Below are 22,138 nucleotides of genomic sequence, written 5' to 3'. Positions count from 1 at the left end.
AACTTGAGCAAGATGATCCTGAGTTTCTGTCTTTGTGCAGTTTTGTGGGCGGCTTTTTATGAGGAAATTAAATTTCAGATAATGAAATCCCACTTAAAGTACATTAGCATGACTTTTGCTATAGGGAAGAAATGATGATGTGAGAGTCACTTGGTTTACCAAATACACATGTAATTTTTAATATATCTGTGTAATTGGAATATGCACAGTTCTGAGGAAAATTACTTTATTAAATGAGTTTAAACTCCTAGGTGCCTTTTTTGGGATGTTTTTGTAGCGGAAGAGTTCTGACTCTGTGGTGAATCCCTTTTACAAATGAGACTATGCAAGTTAAAATCAGTGGGTTTCCCAAAAGAGGAAAAAAGCCTCATTTGATTAAATTCTGATCCAAATTTTGGCAGGTTGCCACTGCTGTAATTACATATTGAATTGAGCTATAATCTCTCAACACCTCAGAAGCTAAAACTATGAAGAAGTGAAATACTGTGTTTTATTTTTGTTACCATGTTAATCATGCTGAATAATTTCCACAAAATACATGCCTCTTATGAAGTCTTCATTGGTGCATCCCATACAGATGAATTTTTGTGCAGGCGGAGAAGAAACAGCAAAACTTTGGCACAGGCAGAAGGTTTACAGCAATTATTTTCTATGTCTGCATTTTTCATTCCATTTAATTATTTTTAAAATGTCTTAGGTACACAACATATGAGTACAAGCTCATAGTGCACAACGAGGTAGGATATACATCAAGTGAAGAAGTGATAGCTACTACATTAGCAGGATTACCAGAGAAGGGAAGTGTCCTCGTTGCACGTGCTGTTAATCACACTGCCGTGGAAGTGGAATGGTCAAAACCAAGTAAGTGTGCTTAGTATTTATTCCAGTAACTAGATGTTAACCTGCCATCACTTACCATGGCCTGCCTTGCTCTCAGAGGAAACACAGTCCTTGCCTTGATTTATAATATACCTAAATGTCCTTGAAAGGAGAGGAAAGAAACAGGAAAAAAAATGTGCACATTGTGCTCTTTCTCAGTCATGTTTGTATTTATTAGATGCTCTTTCTGCAGAGTGAGAATAGTGAAAATGAAGAAATAGTTAATGCAGACTCGTGAGACATGTCTAAAGCAGTACTACACAAAATCCTGTTGTCTTTGTGGCCTATTTAATCCCTTTGTATAAAAATTTACGTCTACATTCCTTCATGATGAGAAGATCCCCTTTCTCTTTCTTTATGCTCTGCTCCTTAAAATGAATTTAGCCTATTTCTCTAGTTGGTTTGTTAATACAGCAGAGGGGAATTTCTTCATGACTTAAATGCAAATGATATTGTAAGGACTGGGTGCTGAATTGCGACAAATGTAGTCTCTTTATTTTATAATTGCATGCCTGAAGTGAGCATGCTTATAAAAACTGACAAATGTAATAGATCTGAAGCAGCTCACTGAAGTTTCATTACATTGGTAATCTAAACCCCTGACCTTCTAGATGTAGGTAATGGAATCTGGTTTTATTTTCATTCATATCTTAGAAATTTCCTCCATATATGTTTGTGAATGTAGAAGTTCAACACCAAGACAAGGCCATTCATTATTTGAAAACTTTATCATATTTTATTACTTCTTATGTTGCAAATAAGCACATTAACTATTTTGTTTGTCAGTGTTTCATTCCTTTTTTATAAAACTAGTTTTTAAATTACTTTTGTGTTTTCTTTGGGAGCTTGGGAGCCATCAACATAAGTTGCCTTGCTGTCTTTCCCTACTGAAAGTTTCTGACTTCTAAGGATTTAGGCCTTGTATCAGTACCACTTAAAATAGTGTATCATTCTTGATTAACAGTTTCGATGACAAACCCATATATTATTAAGTCTGAAAAAATGCTTTTGGCTTTTATCAGTGCTCTGCCTCAGTGAGCTGAGTCCTATTCAGTTGCATGGTGTGTCATTTCAAGATTTTTGTGTTAGTCCTTACAGTTTTCATTGTAATTATACTTTTCATCTCGATGCCTAGTGGAAAAGAAGCTGCATTTAGTCAGACCTGAGCTTAAACTGTTTGACAAAGGACAGATAAGATAACAGATGACATCTGAGTCACTAAAATGGAGAAGACTTGCCTGGAATCTATTCTTATCCATCAGCTCAGACCAGTGAATATCATTCCCTGTGTAGCCTGAAAATTGTGCTGTTTTTTCTGTCTTTCTCTGGGGAAGTTAGTGCTGGGTAAAATATATTTTACAAAGAAATGTGAGGATCTGGGGGTTTTGCCCTGTGTTTTTAATGCTTCAGAGTGTATTACAGCTTTAAATATAGATTATGTGCTCATGCTTGTTCTGAAACAATAACACATAGCTTCTCACTGTACTGTGAATGGCCAAAATGCCATCTGGGTAAAGCTGAATGTCAGTGCAATTTATGGCATAGGCACAGGTCCTTTATCCATGGCTAGCGGAATAACACAGGACTGGAGTGGGCTCTGGGAAGTGTAGTTTGAAGGAAGGAGCAAAAAGGCCTGCACCCCACTCCTTGCAGCGGGTTTTGCCTATTAATTTTTTTATTCCATTGACTACATGGGGATGTCTAGAGAAAGAAAGCTTTCTCCAGTGTTGGATAGGATGATGAACCATTAATGATTTTGAGAAATTAGGGAGAGCAGTCTGTGTCACTCTTTAAATGGGTGAGATTGGAGACACTTGATGCAATATTTCCTTTTTTATAAATAAGAGGTTCTGCATAAAAATTGGTTTATTCTTCACAATGAATTTTGTTGATAACAAACTTGCTGACTGAAAATGTTCCAGTTGATGTCCCGATGTTTTTCCTTTCTTTTCCTAGCACTGCAGGATTTACAAGGAGATGTTGTTTACTACACCCTCTTCTTGAATTCCACTGATGAGAGAAGATCTCTGAGGGTCCAGGCTGATGTGAACTCTGTAGTCATAGATGATTTGCAGCCCAACACAGAGTATCAGATATTTTCTCAAGTTTTCAATGGAGCCCACAGCATCAACAGTGAAGTTGTGCATGTGACTACCTCAGATGGAGGTTGGTTAGCAGTGAATGCAGCTTGACTTAAAATCTGAGAATGAAATTGATTGATTTTTGTTAGGGTTGAGATCAGTCATCCTTCCATTATAAAATTTCCGGTATAAAAGGAAAAAGGTCTAAAACGTTAAAATGCTTAAGTGCTGGTTGTCATCATGTGGTAGATCAATAAACAGCCCCACTGAGACAGAAGCAAAAGCTCTAATAGCAGATATTAACCCAGTTTGTTCTCATCTTCTCCTGCATATTCCTGTCTGTGTGCACTAAGTTTGGAACTGAGTTCATATCAATAAATGGTGGAATTTAGAAACAATTAAAGGGTTTTTTAAAAGACTTGCTCTGTGAAGCGACGTGCTTTTGACATGACAGATGTACATAAGGCCTTTCCTGAGTCACTAGAAACTCTGGGTGCAAGTTCAGCCTCTAAGAAAATTCTTTATGAGTCATTTCTATGTCAGTGGGCAAGTGCAGAGCTGGGGGTGGAGGTTGAGCATAAAATAATAATAAAAAAAAATTGTGCATCTGAAATGTGTTTGGAATGGTCTTTCTAATCTTTTTGCTTTATAAAGTCTCATTATAAACATTATAATATCATTACCTCAGAAGCAAGTGTTCCAGGTCATTAGCAAAGCACTTTAAGGGAGGATTCCATTTCCTTTCTCATGCCAAAGGTCAGCACCTTTTGTTTATAAAATAGAATTGATGGTAAGGGCAATTTTTCAACTGGTAAAGATTGTTTCTTATGATAAAAATAGGCCTTTGCATAGTTATTTCTGACATGCTTAGATAATTATGTAATTTAACGCTAAGGAAGGTGTTGGTTTTTTTCTTTTTTTTTTTTTTTAATAAGTGTTAGACTTCATCATTACCTAGAGTAATCAACATTTGAAACCATTTACATAATGGAAATATTGCATATTGCTTCATCTATAAGGCTGATATTGTTACGTCCCATCAGACATAAGGTATTTTGGTCTCAGGTTTTGCTTTAAAAGCAAAATGCTCTATTCTTCTTTTTTTTCCTTCTTTTTTGAAGAATTAAGACTGGGGAGACATAAAAATAATATTTGCATGTTGACAGTGCAGATGTGTGAGTAATTTATCACCATATCTCACTGGCCACATACTACTGATGATTGACACTGTGCTGCTGGTATAAAGCATTTTACCATCAGCTCTCATGATTTCTAACTGAGAGTATAATAAGCCAATTTACAGAAGACTACAGACTGTGATAACTTCATCAGAGGAAAGCAGATAAGCAGTGAACCCTTTGCTAAACCTAAATACTAATCTGCATTTGGTTAAACAAGTGCTTTTGCAGAGACAGCTGGAGTTTATTCAGTTTCTTCCTTTATTTCTAGAGCCTGAGGGCATGTTCCCTCCAGAGGTTGTCATCATCAACAGTACAGCTGTACGTGTCATCTGGACATCGCCTTCAAACCCGAACGGTGTTGTCACAGGCTACTCTGTCTATGTAAATAACCAGCAGTACAAGACTGGAATGAGCGAGCCAGGATCCTTTCTTTTGGCAGATTTGTCTCCCTTCACCGTGTATGATATTCAGGTTAGAATATATTTTCTAGGTTGTGTGACATACTTTAATTTTACTTATTTAATTCTACTTGGATTTCCAAGAAAAATACTGTTCTGTAAATTTCTTTATACTCTTGGACATGTGTTTGCACTGATGCTTGTGTGCATATCCATACAAGGAATATATTTATTTTTAGCATATTTTGGTTTGTGTACAATTTTCATCACAAATTTCCATTATCTCCTTTTTCAAAGTGTCAAAACTCCATTTACTTTCCCTTAAACGCTCTGTGCTTCAGCATTAGCAAAGCTCCAACATATATTACCAAGAGGCTAAGATTCTACTCCTACTCATTAAAAGAAAATTGCAGTTGTTTAAGAAACATCAGGCATGCATGATAAAACTTTACAGTGAAATAATGATGTTGCATTTGACACCCCATTATCAATTTTTTTTCCTTATCGTTTTGAGGAGGCAGCAGAGCTGATGTCTGAAATCATCACAGTACTTTTTATGGTCCTAATATGTGCAACATTTTTTCTTTGCTTTTCCCTTTCTCTCTCTTTGCCTTACTAGTCACATATCTAGTGAAAGGCAAAATACTGTGGGCAGAAACATAATAATAAAAATAATACAAAAATAAATCTTTCTGTCCTGACTTTGCATTAATCTCTTCAAGAAATGGATTTTGACACTTAATTGTAACTATTCCTGTCTATTTCATGAAGGTTTGGTTTACATTATTATATATGAGATAAACTTAATAGTACTATGTGTACTTAATTCTGAGAATTTGCAGCCAGTTACTCCATGCCATAAATAAACATCACAGTAACAGGCACACAGTAACAGATTTCCATGTTCCAGCCCCTCTGAAGCAGCAAACCTCCATCCATGAATACACATATGACTTTCTGAATGCCACTTGGAAACACATTTGTCTTTTCTCAATAACAATGCAAATTCAGTGTACTGCCTCACTTATAGATCCTCTATATTAATTTACCATGGCCACCTTCTGTTGCTTGAGATGTTAATTATTCTTCTCTTCTGCTGTGCTAGTATTTATGTCTGCATCAATGTGATTGGTAAAACCAAAATAAGATGCCTTTACTTTTTTTTTCCTTTTGATTCTTTTTCTTCTTTTCCTGCAAACAATATTATCTTGGATGCATGTGCATCTCACTGGTAATCTTACTGCATTATTTTTCATTTTCATGCTTTTTTTATTTGAAGTAAGTTCCCTGTTGACAATACAGAAACAATGTTATGATCCTTCACTACCTATTTCACTTTTCTTAGTTTAATCTCAAGAATTGAAGGAATATCAATTTATTTCTGTGACATGTTTTCATAAAAAATTGCATAATTTCTATTTGCATTTCTTACTTTTAATTTACAAAATAGACATGAAGGAATAGAACACACTAAGGAAAAATTATTTTTATTTTTATGTCAGAATATATAGTAGGATTAGAAAGATTACTCAAGGCCTCAAATAAAAGCACATTTTTTTCAGTATTGCATACTGGGATCTACATATACATACAGACAAACAAGTTCACTGCAACTCTTTTGGTGATAATTTAATAGCAAACAGCAATTAGTGCCAGAGGGCTGCATGTACCCTTCTTTTGAAAACGGTGTGAGAAAATGTGATACAGTGCAGGAAATCTTTGGCAGATATACTTATCTCAAAGCTGCAGTATTTTCCTGGCTGTATGGAATCTCTTAAATAGAAAAGAATTATATCTTGGGTGAAGAGAAAATCTAAACAAGTAGTAGAGCTGAAAAATTTCTGCAGCTGAATGTGTGAACATCCTGTTCCTCTCCACCAGATTGAAGCCTGCACGGTGTATGCCTGCGTGAGGAGCAATGGGACCCAGATCACCACTGTGGAAGATGAGCCAAAGCAGCTGTCAGCACCCATTATTCACATAATTGGCTCAAGGTACTGTGCTATAGGTGGCTTTCATGTATCAGGGACATTTCTAGTGAGAATGGGGACCAGAATGTAAAGTTGTCTTCTCAAAACTGAATAAGGTGCATGAAAAAATTCAGTATGCGCTTTGAAAAGGTTTTTAGTGGTTGTTATCTTTGGTCTTGGAGCTTTTTCACTGAAAGATCAATCAAAGAAGTCTCACCCTTGGTTGATTGTACATACCCATTTGGGTATCGCTGTGCTGTGATAATAAATAAGGCATTAGTGGAATAGTTAGGAGAAGAAGTGTAGTGGAATGAAAATTATCACATTCTGCTGTCAGTTAAGAAGAGGAAGATTAATGTTCAGGGAGCAATGCGATGCTGATAATGGAAACTTAGAATAATTCTGGGTAAAAAAAAGTCACCTATCACAGCTGTAAGAATTAGTAAGCTATCTGAAAAGGCATGCATATCTATGTCTCCTTGAACCACTGTTTGCAGACTGCCTGTCCACTACACCCACAGGCATGGACAAACTTCTCAATTGTAAGGGGAGCATCAAAGTTGCAGTCCTTAGAAGCAGCCAAATAGTAGCTTATACAGTGATTCTTTGGGAGCTAATATCTTCCAAAGACAAAATAAAACTCAACTTGCAAACACATTTTTCAAAATTACCCCAACAGTAAAGCAGTTAACCTCCTGTGTTTGTGTTATTGTTCCTGTGATTTTCCTCTTCTGGTGGAGTATGCTCATTAGCAGTGTTTCTTTCATCAAAAGAAAAACAAATCTTTTGAAAAAAACTAGTATCTAACATCTGAGCCTTCAGAAATGGCCAACAGAATGGAGTTGCTACTCCAGTCTCTTAAGGACTTCAGCTTCTTGTTTGCTGTTTGTATGTTTTGCTTGAATTGAGCATTTGTTTCTGTATAAGGGTGAAATTAAGCTTGCTATTTTTCTGTCACACATATAGATACAGTCAAAGCTTGTTTGATGATAAGAACCCAATTCAGGATCTCATCTTTTGCCCTTGGCTTTAACTTATGTATGCCTTTGTCTGTATTGTCTGTACTGCAAACACTTATGCATGTTTCTGCTATTATATATAGACTAAATATGTCAGAACACATGAATGCAAAAGGATCAAAAATGCCTTCCTACTTTATAATCTGCTCAGCCAGAAACAGACTCTGTTTCTACACTGCCTTTTCCTACATGTCATATTATCATCAGCTGTTCTTATATCCCAAAAGAATACTAACTACTGATCGATTGCCCGGACATGTCTGGCCGTGGCCTACATGTGCCCCGGGTAGTTCATTTATTTGCCACGGTGGATTTGCTAGAGTGGAATTTAATCAATAGCTAATTCATTAATTCTGCTCCTCGAGTATGTAGGGATTGTGCAGTATAAAAATGACTGGCTGGCTTCAGCTTTGATTGAAATATGACAAACACTACAGCTGACAGCCTTGGCAGGTGCTGGGCTGAATATGAATTTTGCTTGTTTATCCCCTGTAAAAGAAAAAGCTTGGGCAAAAAACCCCCAGTTTATGTGGACAAGAGGACATTTTAATACATATCTGTCATCAGAGAGGGAAAAAAGGCATTTATAGAGTATAGACTCCTGGGATATCTGAGATATAATAAAGCCTGTGCAGTTTATTGTCTTTAATTGGAATCATGACGTTTTCCCCTCTTCTGAATCAGTTTGGGGGGCTGTATTATTGATGAGCATGCTGTAGGATAATGTCTTTGTGGCATTCACAAATAATTGTTTTAAAATTTGCCTCAAGGTGTTACATGACAGAAATTATAATTTCACCACCAACTTAGAAGTCTTTCTGATAGCAGCTCCATCCAAAGTGTTCTAATGAAGGTTATACCACCAGAGCCATTATAAATACCTAACTTTTCCACCCCTTACACTTAATAACTCAGCTTCAGGCTGAAACTTGGCACAAAAGGTCGCAGTCCTGATATAATTATTTTATAATGCCAAACTTCAAATAGAAAACAGTGTGACACCCAATCCTGGAGTCCTAAGTTAGGTTCTGCTTTGCTGTGTTTCTTGCCTGCATTTAGGTTTTTTGGGGGGAGAGGTTGCATTGACCATGTTTAGGTAGAAACAAATGCCACTGAAATGAGATACACTTTTGGTTTGTTTTGTTTTTAATTAGGACCTCAGGGTTTGTCTCTGTAGACAAGTATTGTATTTTATTGCACAGTTTAGAAAGTTTTCTGAGTACTGAATGCATGTGGATACTGACTGATAGTTTGGGTAGTGGATTTAATTCTTATGGTGTGTTGGAAAGTAGTTCATTCCACTTTAAAACACTCTTCTTCTTTCTCTTTTTCCTTATAATACTGCAGTTCTGTTACATGCCTAATTCAAAGGTTGATGGCTCAGAAAACACCATGGCCTAATCTACGCAATCTAGGGAAAATCCCTCGCAGATTTTTGAGGAGAGGGCCATTTAAGTATCTTGGAGGGAACCAGAAACCCTGGTCACGGTGTGATGGAAAGCTCAAAAAGGATAAGGCCATGGGAGGAAAGTTGGGTGAATTCTTTGGCTTGGTATTCAATGTCATGGGAGTTTAGAAGGTTGCTGTAGCTGTTGCTGTTTGTGGGTGAATGAGGAGGAGGAATTATTTCAAATGAACACAATAGTGAAAAAGATTTTTAAAAAATGGACAAAACAAAAATGGATAAATGGAAAAAATGGATAAAACATAGCAACAAATTCTTGGGATTATGGTATTTGCTCATGAGTTCTAAAGGAAATCAGATATGAAAGTGTCAAACTGCTGTGCCATGTTAAAAAGCCTTTGTCATTGCTGGACAAATGGAAGGTGAGAAAATGTAGTGCAGATTTCAGCAAGGGAATATTGGGAACTGAAGACCAGGGAGTCTGATTTTCCATATAGGGAAGATGTTCAGAGAGCCAGAAGACACCTGATTGCCCTCCCTACTCTAGCCATGGGGAACATAAAGCACTGAAAGGTTTTTCCAGGAAGTTTGTAGCAACAGGAGAGGCATGATGCCATTTATCAGAGTGTCTGGACTGTGCCATACTGCCTTCTCTAATTCTGTCAGCCCTGCATCCACCATGCAGCAGCTACTTAACTCCTGTGCAATAGTGCTGCAGCAGTTGCTCAGTGTGTGTGATCTCCTGATGAGGAAAATATTTTACCCACTAGTCGTTAATAATAGCAGTGTCCCCTATCTTAAAACTGTCAGATGAATCTTGTGATTTTTTTTTTTTTTACTTCCAGTTCCTAAAATGTAAAGTCATTAAATCTTTGATTTTTTGAATTTAACTCCTGCATGTGATGAGACTAATGGAATATTCATTATCAAGATTCTGAAGTGAAGCTTTGATATATTTTAAAACGTCACTGTTAAACCGTTACTACTGTATTGAGTAAAAACAAAAATCAGGAGTCCTTTTCTGCCTTATGGGCACTTGGAGCTGATGGGGAAGTAGAGAAACCCCAGAAGTTTGTTTCCAAAGTCTGTTTTATCGAAATATATCTGAAGCATTATCAAAATTTAAAATACTGTTATTTTTCATGGATTAAAAAAAAATTCTACCTGAAAATGTCAAAAACAATTGTCTTTACAATCTTTACATTCTTGAGTCAAATTTACTTTGCTCTCCTTCACAAAAGCAAATACATTTTCCTGGATCAGTTTGCAATTGTTCTTTATCTCCTGAAAGTGCTTTAGTGGACTTGTAGTCTGAAGCAGATTGTTTCTGTGAACCTAGCCAGGCTGTCTTGCCTGTGTCAGTATTTTCCCCTCAGTGGCAGCAGTGGGACTCATCCAGCATAGGAGCTCCCATAAATGGCAGAACTTGGAGTGTTCTCTGGGCAGAGAGGGGCTATACCCACCTCTGGGGGGCTGCACGTTTTTGTCTATGCCTGCAATTTGTGAGTCTGCTTCTGCAGGCCAGGCTGTGGGCGCTTCCCAGGGTAGGCACAAGCCCAGGGTACCCCAGAGGGAGTGGCTGGGTGGCAGGAGAGGCCAGGCAGGCTCTGTGCCCGCGTTCCTGCAGCTGTGTCAGACGCACCACGCGCGACACAGCTGCCGGCGCACTAACGCGCCCATCGTGTCCCATTAAATCTGCACCTGCTCAGGAAGATTTTCAGCTCAGCCTTCAGATGGGGGATGTCAAAAAACCTCTGCAGTACCATGAAAACCCTGCTGTTATTTTTTAAACTGAGCTGTGCCCTGCTCTTGCTGCATTGCCACGCTTTGCCATGGGTGGCAAGCATGGGAAGGTGTAGACATAGCTGAAACACCCATAAAATTGTGAGAGAGTCTGCTTGTCTATGAGCCTGTTCTGGAAGGTCATGCTGAGCTTTACCTCATTGCCACTGGTCAGTGAATTCCCCTTCCACACAATTTCCTTATTCAGCTGCAGTTTTTCTTTATATCAGGCTATGTCCACTCCAGTTGTGTCGCTATCAAATAATAATAAAGTGATTTCTTGTTAAATGAAGGAAATACATACTGGGCTCTGCAGAAAAGGCAAAATGTTTAACTTATTGTGTTAATACTTGGGCCTAATTTTAAATTATGTTTGAGACAATTATGACTTGAAAAACTGCAAAAAACTGGCACAATACTCTGAAAATATGCTCATGAGGGTCTGAATGAAACTTGCAGAAAGCAAATCATTCAAAATTAAGACTGGGAATGCTTTCTTTGCTCCTGTGGTCTATTCTGTGCAAAGACCAGGAGAGAGTTACAATGGCATTTATAAAGGTTAAAGTACTGCCCTTCTTTTCCTTTTCTTTTTACCATTTTTTCCTGAAGTTTATACACTATATTTTCCTGCTTTTCTGTTTTTAAGTGTAACACTATTTAAATGTGGATGAGTGCATTTGTGTATGTGATCATGCGTGCGTGGTAGAATAGGTAGAGAATACAAAATAGCAATGGATGGAATATGGAATTAAATCTACGATTCAGATGAAGACCTTGGAATGATAATGGCAACTCTACAAGCCACTTGTGAATTTATTCCCTCATAGGTGACATTAATTCCTGGTCTGCAAAGCCTTATTGCAGTGTGTGTTCCTCTGTTTATACCTCAAGCAAGTGAAATAATAGTTCACTTATTTTTATTCTGTTAAGATGTCAAAGTTTATCTCAGCAGCTGCTGTTTCACTGTAGCATTTTCACTTTAAATTAATGCTAATTTCTGATGTCACTGGCATTCTGGCAGTGACTGTGTAATTGGGACATGGAGATTAAAAAGAGGTACTTGGAGCCTAACTATGCCGTGTTGTCAGTCCTCCTATTGATCTACATGTAGCATTGGGATCTCCTTCTCCCTACTCAAAGAGTCCCAGTGAAAGAAATTTGTGTCTTATGCAAGACTCCACAGTGATTATACAAGAAATTAAGTGCTTATTTGAAATATCAGTGGGAAAATTGTATTTTTGTTTCAAATGTCCCTTTTCTTTTTTTTTTTTTTTAATTTATCATAATCCTAAGTGAGTTTCTTGAGGAAATATCTACACATTTTTAGTAGTGAGAGTCGTACTACAGCTGAGCATGATTTAATAGCCCTTAAGAGATTTTGTTCCTATAACTGATGATGGTCTGATATCAAACCTGGAATCAGCTACAGGGTTTTGTTTTACAGACAGTCTTTGCAGGCTGCTGCAGTGATACTTTTGCACTCAGTCAGAAGTCTTGAGTCTTAGTCGTGATAAACACATCCATTTCTTACTTTTAATTTAATGTCAGTCAAAAGATTTAAGTACAGAAGGGAACTAGTTCTTACTGAATGCTGTAATAAGTTTTAATTCTACACTGAAGAATACATCTCAAAACAATATCCTTTTCTTTTTATTTTTTTTTTTAAACAAGGGAAAGGCAAGATTAAGACAAGCCTGTTCTAAGTGATGGCTGAGCAGAGTGTGAGTTAGCTGCACTGGCAAAGGCACAGAGGGAAAGGAATTATGAAATGAAAAGAGTAAAATGCTAGATAGTTTACTACACATAAGTTTCCAGAAGTGGGAATGAGATGTCATTTAAACAGCAACATTTAAGGTCTTTGGTTGTCTGTGTGATTAGTTTTTATGGAGTATTAGCAGATATTGACACTTTTTAGAAACTTTCAGACCTTTAATCTGTGGAATTTGTTATTCAGAACACTTTTGGAAACTTCAAAATGTTTCACTTGATGTGAACTAGTGTAAAAAGGAACTGCTAATCATTTAATGTAAATAGTTACAGAGGCATAAATACATCCAAATGTTGAACAGATGTTTATTTTCTTATTGCAGATCCCTTCAAATCAACTGGGCATCACCGGGACAGCCAAATGGCATTATCCTGGGATATGAACTTCTACGTAAAGCGTGGCAGAAGTGTACTTCATTGAAAACTCCAAGGAGCAGCAAAAGCAGTAGAATGTGCATCTCAATAGAATGTAAAAAGGATGAAAATATCTGTGGAGAAGTGTGTTATCATCCAGAGTCGGAGGTACTTCTTTATTCTAAAGTTACTTATATAATGAAAAACAATATTTTTAGGAAGAGGTGTGTACACCAAACCTCTAGTTATCAGAGAAAAGGAAGTGGAGGGTTTGCTTCTTTTGATGCTTTAAAATCAAGACTCTGATAGATAACTTGAAGCTCTTTAAAATCAACTATAGATATTTGAGCTTATTACAAGGATAGCTGCGTGTGAGTCAGCTGATGACAAGTGATTCTGTTAAGTCGTTGTTTGTTGACCTTATTTTTCTTTCAAGAGAAATGAATTGGTAAGCATTTATGAATGTGTTAACACTTTGGTGTGGTGCAGTGTTGAAGTGAATCACCAAATTGTTTTCATTTATAACATGGTGGTTGAGGGTAGAAGTCATTTTAACACATGTAAACTGAATTCCTTGCACAGGAAGCTAAGCCAGAACCTGTGTTTCAAAATCCCTTCAAATGTGTTGCATGTCTGGATGGGGACTTTAGTTTCCTAACCACTACAAGGACCACCTCACTTCACAACATCAAACTTCTGAAGTTTCTTCCTTTCAGAAAGCTTTACTTCATGTGTGTAGTGCGATGTTCATCCCAAGAATTCAGGCTGTATAGTTGTTCCCCAGTAAATCAGACAAGCCATGGATAATGAAGTTTGAGAAATGCCACCTCTGCCACCTCTTGAGTCCCCCAGCGCAGTCCCATTGTGACAAATTACATGGTGGATGCACATAGATCTCAGTATGTATTTTTGCATCTTACATGGACCAGTTGGCACCAAATTTGGAAGAGCTGTTGACTCTTTCAAAGGCAGAGAGCCCTGCAGAGAAACCTCAACAAATTAAGAGAGATGGGCAACCACCAACCTTATGAAGTTTAACAAGGGAAAGTGCTGGATTCTGTACCTGGGACGGGGCAACCCCTGTGAATAAGTGGTAGTTCATATGGCAACTTTAGCATAAAGACATTGCACTTGGCCACTGAAAGACCACAGGAAATATCTAGGTGTACGCAGAATTTGAAAAATGCTAGCAAATCTGTAAAGTTTCTCTCTGTGTGAGGAATTATTCCTCAAATCTTGCATGGCAAATGGTGGTTATTAACATGGTTTTCTGGGTTTTTTCTTCCTCCTCTTAAGTTATTCCTTGGCTAAATGTTTAATGGCCAGATTCTTCAGTAGACAAAATCTATTTAGATTCAGCTACAAGTGGGTAACTGTTACATGACAATGATGAGCAACTCTGAATGGGATCTATTGTGATTTGTCAGAGGCATTTTTAAATTATGGCTATTTTCAGGTTAATCTTCATATGAGTTCCTGTTTAGGAGTAGGATCAATAGCATAGCAGGAGTCTGTAATGGTTTTTATTGACAAATGAGGTAGAAAGCTCTTAGTTTGAAAGTAAGATTTAATGTCATGAAATAGTGTCTCTATTTGTCAAAGACATCATCACGTGTTCTGTGACTAAAGCAAACAGTATGTATTCACAAGATTCCCTGTCAGACAAGACAGTAATTAAGGGAGTGAGTTATTGGAGGGGTTCAAATCAAAATATAAATTATTCCAGCCAACATGGCTTTAGCTTTTGAATTCCCTTGAAAGCACTACTATATTAAATATAAGTATTTCTGAAATCTTGCAAGAGAATTATGGGCAGCCCTTTTTTCTAAAAGGTAAAATTATTTATTTCAGGTTTCTGGCATGGTAGACTTTTACTACATCTTGGCATGTGCATGAATTAAATTTGTATTAAATTAGTTTTAGAAGTTTTCCTCTTCATTTTGTTTTTAGTCTTCATACATTTATGGTAACTTTGAGCTTGGAAAGTGTTCATTTATTTTTATGGCTCCCTGGCTTTCTAATTTTTTCTAAATTATTTTGCATTACATTGTTCTAATGGTCTTTCTGTATTCTTCAAGACTGTGGTTAGGAGTGGGTGCTGTTTGTTAAGCAATGGATATATAATAAATGACTGGAAAGTCCACAGGAAAACTGAGGCACTCATACATAAAATGACACGGGGGTGATTCTTGTGAGTGAGTTGATTAAAATTCCCCTCCCAGTGCTTTATCTGGTTTGCTATGTGTATCTACACTAGCCATCCAAAATGTCTGTAAGAGACATCTACAGAGCTCTTAGTGCCTTTTGTGCTTTTTAAACTCAAGTCTGTGATAGGGACGACATAAGACAATGGCAGCTCTCTCTCATATTTTTATAGAAGTCACTGTCAGGCTTTATGCTGGTGTTTGTGGTTCTTGGATTTGACAGTCTGCTGGACAGAAACAAAAGGCAGCCCTGACGAGTGTGCACTTGTTCCAAAAGCTTCTTATCCCAGTGCCAGGAGCACTTCACAGAACCACAGAATGGTTTGGGTTGGAAGGGATTTTAAAGACCATCTCATTCCAACACCCTGCCATGGGCAGGCACACCTTCCACTAGACCAGGTTGCTTAATGTCCCATCCAACCTCAGCTATTCACCATACATAGTACTGCCAAATGTGAAGAGATGCTACTGAGAATTAAATGCTGAGCAGCTTTAGTAATATTCAGATCCAGAATAATAAGCAAGTTTTTTCATAACAGACTGGCCAGCAAAAGCAGGCAGTTGTATATAAATAGACAAATAGGTTGTGGAGTTCTCACATTTGCTTGAGTCACTTATTGCACCTTGCTTACAAGACAAAATCTGGATCTAATTTCCCTCTTACAATTTTCTTGAAATAATGAGTATAAAGTGATGGAAAACCAGGCCTTTTATGTAAAATTATTTCAAGATATGTCTATGGTTATTTATTAATCTTTCATTATGGATTTATGGATTACATTTGACATCATCAGCTTGCAATTGTAAGGCAAGGGATTTGTTATGATTCAGCTACATAAGAGATCTCCAGAATTTAATCCACTCCACTGAAATAAATACCAGGGTGTATTGTCAGTGTGCAGCAGAGTGGGATGCAGGGACTCTTCATCCAGCCCTGGCTGAGCTGGGTCCAGCCATGTGGTGCAGCTCTGTGAGCAAGGCAGTGGGGAGCAGCCTGGCTGCACTGCTGTGTGTGCTCTGCACTTGGGATCCAGGATAGAGCCTCCTCTGCTTGGGAATGTGCTCTGCAAATAAACCAGCTCGCTCCAAGGCACCTGGGGAATCTCTAAAAGGGCAAGTGACCTTTCCACTGCAAGGGACATGTGTCCATGCACATTCATGGGCACATGCACTGATATTAGGCCCAGTGAAGACCAAACATTCATCCCATCCTAAATAATCTTTGCATCAGATCCCTACTTCTTCTTTCTAGTTGTTATCCAGTTTTCTGCTTCAATGTTAGGATTCTTTGTTATTTTAACTAAAGCTAACACATTGTTGTTCCTAGTATCCTTACCCTGGTGTTTAATAAGATTTGCATGGATTTATTCCTTGAACACAAAAAGAATTTAGAAATATTTTTGTGTGTGTATTTTTTCAGAAGAACTGAGAATACACTCTGATGCTGAATTTTGTCTGCTGCCAGGAGGGTCCCTATGTCCTGTGGAACTTTTACAGTGACAAGCTGTGCTGCTTGAGTATTCCCAAGTTGCCAAAATTGTCAGTCTTTCTCTAGATGTTTTCAATAAGATGTGATCCATAACTCTACCTGTATGTGAAGTCTCATGACCATGGGGTTTGCAGAGGTACTTCAATTAACAAGGGAGTGCTGCCTGAGTTTCACCATCAGGTAGCATAAGCTCAGTAGCAATGGGAAAGGCATTCCTCTATTAACCATGGAGCTACCAAACTGTGCATCTGTTTTTGCTGACATCCTGAGGTGAACTCTGAAAATAATGAGAGAGGTACAATAAAAATGTAATTAAAGGAGTGGCATAAGGGCTAATTATCTCTGCTTCCTTTGCATCGTGAGTCTGAGCATCAGTGGTTAAAAGGATCCTGACTGAAGGTGTTAATACAGCTTTAGCACTTTTTATTTTCAAGTGCAACAAGCTGTATAAATCTGTAGTTAATGAACTAATCAAACAAAACTGACATTGGTAGGAAGTACAGGTTTACCCCTTTACTATTGTAATTACTGTACCATTTATTAAAAACACCAGCAGGACTCTTTTTTAAGGACAGGAGGAGTAAAACAGTGGCTTGATAGCCGGCTTCAAAGGTGTCAGCAGTGAAACATAACACATCTTGACACTGGTGAAGGGTATCCCATCAATATTTATGCAAAATTTACTATTAATGTTACCAATATTGTGCAAATTCTTTTCAAGTTCTTTCAGGCATAGAGAACCTTTAAAAAATATTACACTTCTTGTTGTAACACACCTGAAAGACAGGAAATGAAACTCATTTTTGGAAGATAATACATAGTGATTTGTAAGAGAATAACAATAATTTCTGCTCATGGATTTTAGATCTAAGTCTGTATCAATTACCAAGAGACAACAACAGTTTGAGAAAAAAATGCCTGAGTGAGTATAGTTAGCTGAAAAGGGTGTCTGTATAGATTCAGAGATAATTTAAGTAAAAAAAAAGAATGAGCCTTGCTAATTTAAAATATTCCCTCTCACATGAGAACATGATGGGTCAATCATTACTCTGGTGTTTGCTCCACAGGCAGAAATTTTTAATGAACTCCTGTAGCTAATAGGAATTCCTGAGAGTGTTTTGTGAATTGCTATTTCACAAAGTGGCCCTGGCAGCAAGCGTTTGACAAGAAGGATAAACATGGCTGCCTAGCACATCTGTTTATTTGAGTAAATCAGTCTTAGCTCAACTGGCATGTGTCCATAAGGCCAGATAATATCCTTCAGCAAAGTCTTCAGTAAGCTGAGGGATCAGGGATGACACAATTGTAATTAGAAGAGAGTTGCTTAGATAAGTTTGGAGTATTTTAAAAAATTGTTACAATATTGTGTAATCCTGCCTGCCAGATTTGATATCTAATACTCTGTTCCAGTGTCATGGCTGACTGGGCCTTTCTCAAGCATCACAATAAGCCTTCCTTTGTGCCCAGCCCTTCCCAGTCCCTGTGCTCCTCTGTGTGCTTGGGTGGGAGAGAATGACAGGATTGATTTGTGAGTTACTTTGTGAAGTTGCTGATGTTTTTAAGGGCTCCTGCGACAGCTAAGGATGAACATCTTGTATCATCTCCATAGATAGTAAAGATCTTCTGGTTACCAAGTGTATGTTGAGCATTCAACCCTCTTTACAAGAGTGAAATCTCCAACCTGCCTAAAATGCTGGTGGCACTGTATTTGTTCACTCCAGGGCTTCTGCTTCCATGTACAGGATTACACCACCCAGTTGGGGCTGTTGCATTTAGATGTGAGAGAATGAGCTCATAATAACCTTTTGCCACTGTAACTTTCAATCCATCTGCTTTTCTTCTTTTTCTGTGATGCAAATTTAGCATTACTTGAGTGGTTTTGGGGTTTTTTATGGATTGATATTGCAGAATCCTTGGGCTGCCTGTCGATGCAAATAGAGACTATCTCTAGAGGACTGCCAAAAAAGTGTTCTTTAACAATTTACAGCTAACTGCAGAGGATGTTATGAAACTACATAATGATAGCACTGACTGTATCAGTTGGTAACGCCAGATGAGAGTTCTAGAACTGACTGGGCCCCACTTTGGAAGCTGTCCATAGGTTGTTGAGAAATACTGAGAATCTTATGTATTTTTAACAAGAGAAAGTAGCTGCTGAAACTTTTGTAACACATCTGGATGTACAGCTGGGGCTTTTGTGCAGGAATTGAGGAGGAAAAGGAGACACATTGGTAATAATAATAATAATAATAATAATAATAATAATAATAATAATAATGCAATCTTACAAGCAGTGTTTCAAATGGAATGCTGTGGAGTTAGTACTAAAATGGCCCTGCTGGTGTTGGTATGCAGAGCAGCCCTTTCTACAGAGGATTCAAAAGCTGAGTGACATTTCTTATCACTGGAAGCACCTCATGGAAAGTAAAATGGCTGCTCAAGCATTTGAGCCTGGATAAAGCCAATGATGTGCACCTTTTTAATTTGAAAAGTCAAAAGACAGTGTTCAGGTGAAATTTGAGTGGTGGCCATCAGTAAAAGGAATGAAAAATGGGATGACAGATGAAATCCATGAAAAGAAGGGTTGGTATTGGACTGGACAGATCACAGAGGGAGACACCAGACAATCCCAAGAGGCACAAATTGGGACTAAGAATGCCCAAGGAACATGTGTTTGGCCTTCTTTCATGTAGGCAGGTACAAAATTTCTGGCTGCTGTCTCAAGCTCAGGTTGCAGTAAAATGGACAAGACAGAGGACGTTTTTGCAAATATCAAGAACCTTTGCTAAAGGTGACCTGTTCTGAACAAAGTGGCTCAATAGGAATTGAGTTTGTGTTTTTAAGAATGCTTTTTAGCCATTTGGAAATACAGAGAGACCAGGTAAACCTTCTGATTTCTTTGGAGCCAATTGTAAATTGAGAAAAACTCAGCCTGGAGTGCATGCCAGTCATTGCAAAATACCCAAAAGCTAGGAAGCAGACAAGAGTTCTAAAGCTGAGTTTTATTTGACATCTTAGCTAATGATCTGGAAGAAAGAACAGTAGGTTAATGAAATTCATAGATTGGGTTATATTACCAGTGACAAAATGGACAGCAAAATAATAGTGCCTACAGAGATCCAAAATTCCTGAAAATTATGAAATTCAGCTGCACTGGTAGTCTAAAATAGATGCTGAAGGAGAAAGTGCATTGGAAAAGCAGAAAACAGTGTCACAATTCAAAGCATATAAAGTTATAAAACCTAAAAAAACCCAGGAAACAGGAACCTCCTCTGTCCTACCGGATGTTAATTGTGGATTACCTATTGTTAATGTACTGTAAAGTGTAACTTCAGAACCTAACCTAATACTCCCAAGAGTCATGGAATAATGGCCATTCAAAAGTGAACAAAACAAAGCATCATCCTTCTGAAGTCAAAGAGAGTTTACGACATCAGAAAATCAATATTTTTGTTTGTATTCATTTTTATTAACATTATAATTATAATATAAAAGAGATGCCCTGAGCCCTTAATATCCATTTCTACAAGATTTTTTCTCAAGTAATAGTCAAAGTGCCTAGGTAAACAAAAGATCCTTCAGAGGAACACTCTTTCCTTGTTGCTTAACTAACCTGATTTAGGACATGGTAAAGGTCAGTAGTGGAAGAGGTCCATTTCAAAAGAAGACAAAGGAGGAGCTCTGCTCTAACATCTCTGCTCTGCTGCCAGCTCCATTTCATGTCTAGCTGGAAGAAGTTGATATAAGTTGCACTGGCTGTAAGTTCCAAGTTATAGTTATTCTACTGACTGTGCTGTATGATTTGCTGTGTATTCAGTGTGCCACTCCATTGACACAGGAGTAAGTGTACAAAAAAATATTTGATTGTTCAAGCATATAATTTTCTCGACAGCACCTAGAAAGAAGTCCACAGTTAAAAGGCCTTTACAAAATTCATTTCCATATAAATTTTATTCTGGAAAAAAGTCCTTATATAAATACTATTCTCTTGAGATCACATTGTCTGAAGAACTATGGTCATATATGAAGATAATTCCACTTATTTTTATGTGAAAGAAAACCCAAAAGCTCATATTGGGAAATACTTTTTTTTAGTTGTAAGGGTTTCATCATAAATGAAGAAAAAAAACAAGAATTGGGAAGAAAAAAAGGGTCAGGTGATGGTAGACTAAATCCACATTGCAATCTACTCCACACTGAGAGACTCAAACAGCCTGCAAGGCATTTGAAGATGATTCATATTAATGGACTATTTTATTAAGGTGCAGTATGGTTGAAGGCCACAGAATAGCAGCATTCTGTCAGATACACAATAGTTTATTGAAGTCTGATAATGCTGGAGGGCACAGAATTTTAGCCAAGTCACATTTTATTTGACTGCACTCCTATTAGTGTCTGCACTAGGATACATGTTTTCATATACATTGTTTTGCCAGACAACACATAATGTGCTGTTTAACAGATACTGCCTTCTTACTGATCTTCTTTTTTTTCTTTTTTTCTTTTTTTGTTTTTACTACTTCTAGGTATGTTGTAATGGGATTCTGCACGACAATAAACCTGGCTTCCAGTGCTGTGAGGACAAGTACATTCCATTTATTCTTAATTCACCAGGGGTTTGCTGTGGTGGGCAGATACATGCTGTGCAGCCGAAACATCAGTGCTGTGGTGGTTATTACACCAGAGTTTTAGTAGGTAAGAGACAACTCCTTTCCACTGCTTGAATGAAACAAAACTACAAAGTTGATGTATTTGTTAAATCAAGGAGAATGAAAACACACACACAATAAATGTGAGATTTATCAAGATATATAGGTGTCTTCGAGACTTGTGCTGAGTGCAAAGGAAATTGCGCTCACTTTGCCTTCCAAACACGGTACACTCTGTTGGTACAAGAAAGGCTTAATTGATGAGACCTGATGATTGGGTCATTTCCCAGAGAACTAATTTGTGCCAAACTATACTTAATTGCAGTAAGTGCTGCATAATGGGGAGGGCAGTTCTTCTTAATAGGAACACCATCAGGCAATTTAGTGGTGAAGTTTAGTTCTCTGCTTGACTTGACCCCACATGATTTTCCATAGCCATTTCTGTTGTAGAACAATTGTTAGCCTTTGGTGTTGATATTCTGGATGACATCACTTCTACTTGTTTCTACATTGTCTACTCTTTGTTTCCACTAATGTTACAGATCAAAGTATGCCTCCCACATGCATTAATTTTGATGGTAATTTATCCTTTTCTTATTCTCAGAGCAATTTGGGAGGTTTGCCAAAAACCGTGCTTCTGCATTACTGTCCAGAGTTTGGTTTTCCAGTTTGTTGGGGGGTCATTGTTGACAGGAAAGGGAGGAAAAGGGGGAGGAGAGATCCCTTTCATGGGGCCAGTGTTCAGAGCATATAACTCTTTGTAGGCAATTGTCAGGTCAGGAGCTAAAATGCTTCCATTACTCACGAGCTGGCACACATTCCGAAGGCTCAGAAATGCTTGACATTTTGCCAACACGTTCAGCACATCCCAAGTTCTGATCTTTTGAAAAGTAATTAATATATCACAATATTGGAATGCCTTCCATGATGTCATCAGAAAAGTTCTATCACATGGAAGAA

General features: G+C 37.7%; 1 protein-coding gene across 1 annotated transcript in view; it reads left to right on the top strand.

Annotated features, from left to right (window-relative positions):
* USH2A (usherin) overlaps window positions 1–22,138 on the top strand; it is a 374,998-nt gene that overhangs the window by 260,674 nt on the left and 92,186 nt on the right. Inside the window, exons 44-49 of the mRNA XM_064709111.1 lie at window positions 698–861; window positions 2,836–3,045; window positions 4,410–4,612; window positions 6,421–6,533; window positions 12,806–13,004; window positions 21,056–21,224. Of these exons, the coding sequence (XP_064565181.1) occupies window positions 698–861; window positions 2,836–3,045; window positions 4,410–4,612; window positions 6,421–6,533; window positions 12,806–13,004; window positions 21,056–21,224 (1,058 nt within the window). The remainder of the gene's footprint in view (window positions 1–697; window positions 862–2,835; window positions 3,046–4,409; window positions 4,613–6,420; window positions 6,534–12,805; window positions 13,005–21,055; window positions 21,225–22,138) is intronic.

This window comes from Zonotrichia leucophrys, chromosome 3, assembly GCF_028769735.1.
Source record: "Zonotrichia leucophrys gambelii isolate GWCS_2022_RI chromosome 3, RI_Zleu_2.0, whole genome shotgun sequence".
NCBI lineage: Eukaryota > Metazoa > Chordata > Aves > Passeriformes > Passerellidae > Zonotrichia > Zonotrichia leucophrys.
This window is presented reverse-complemented; position numbering and strand designations above follow the sequence as displayed.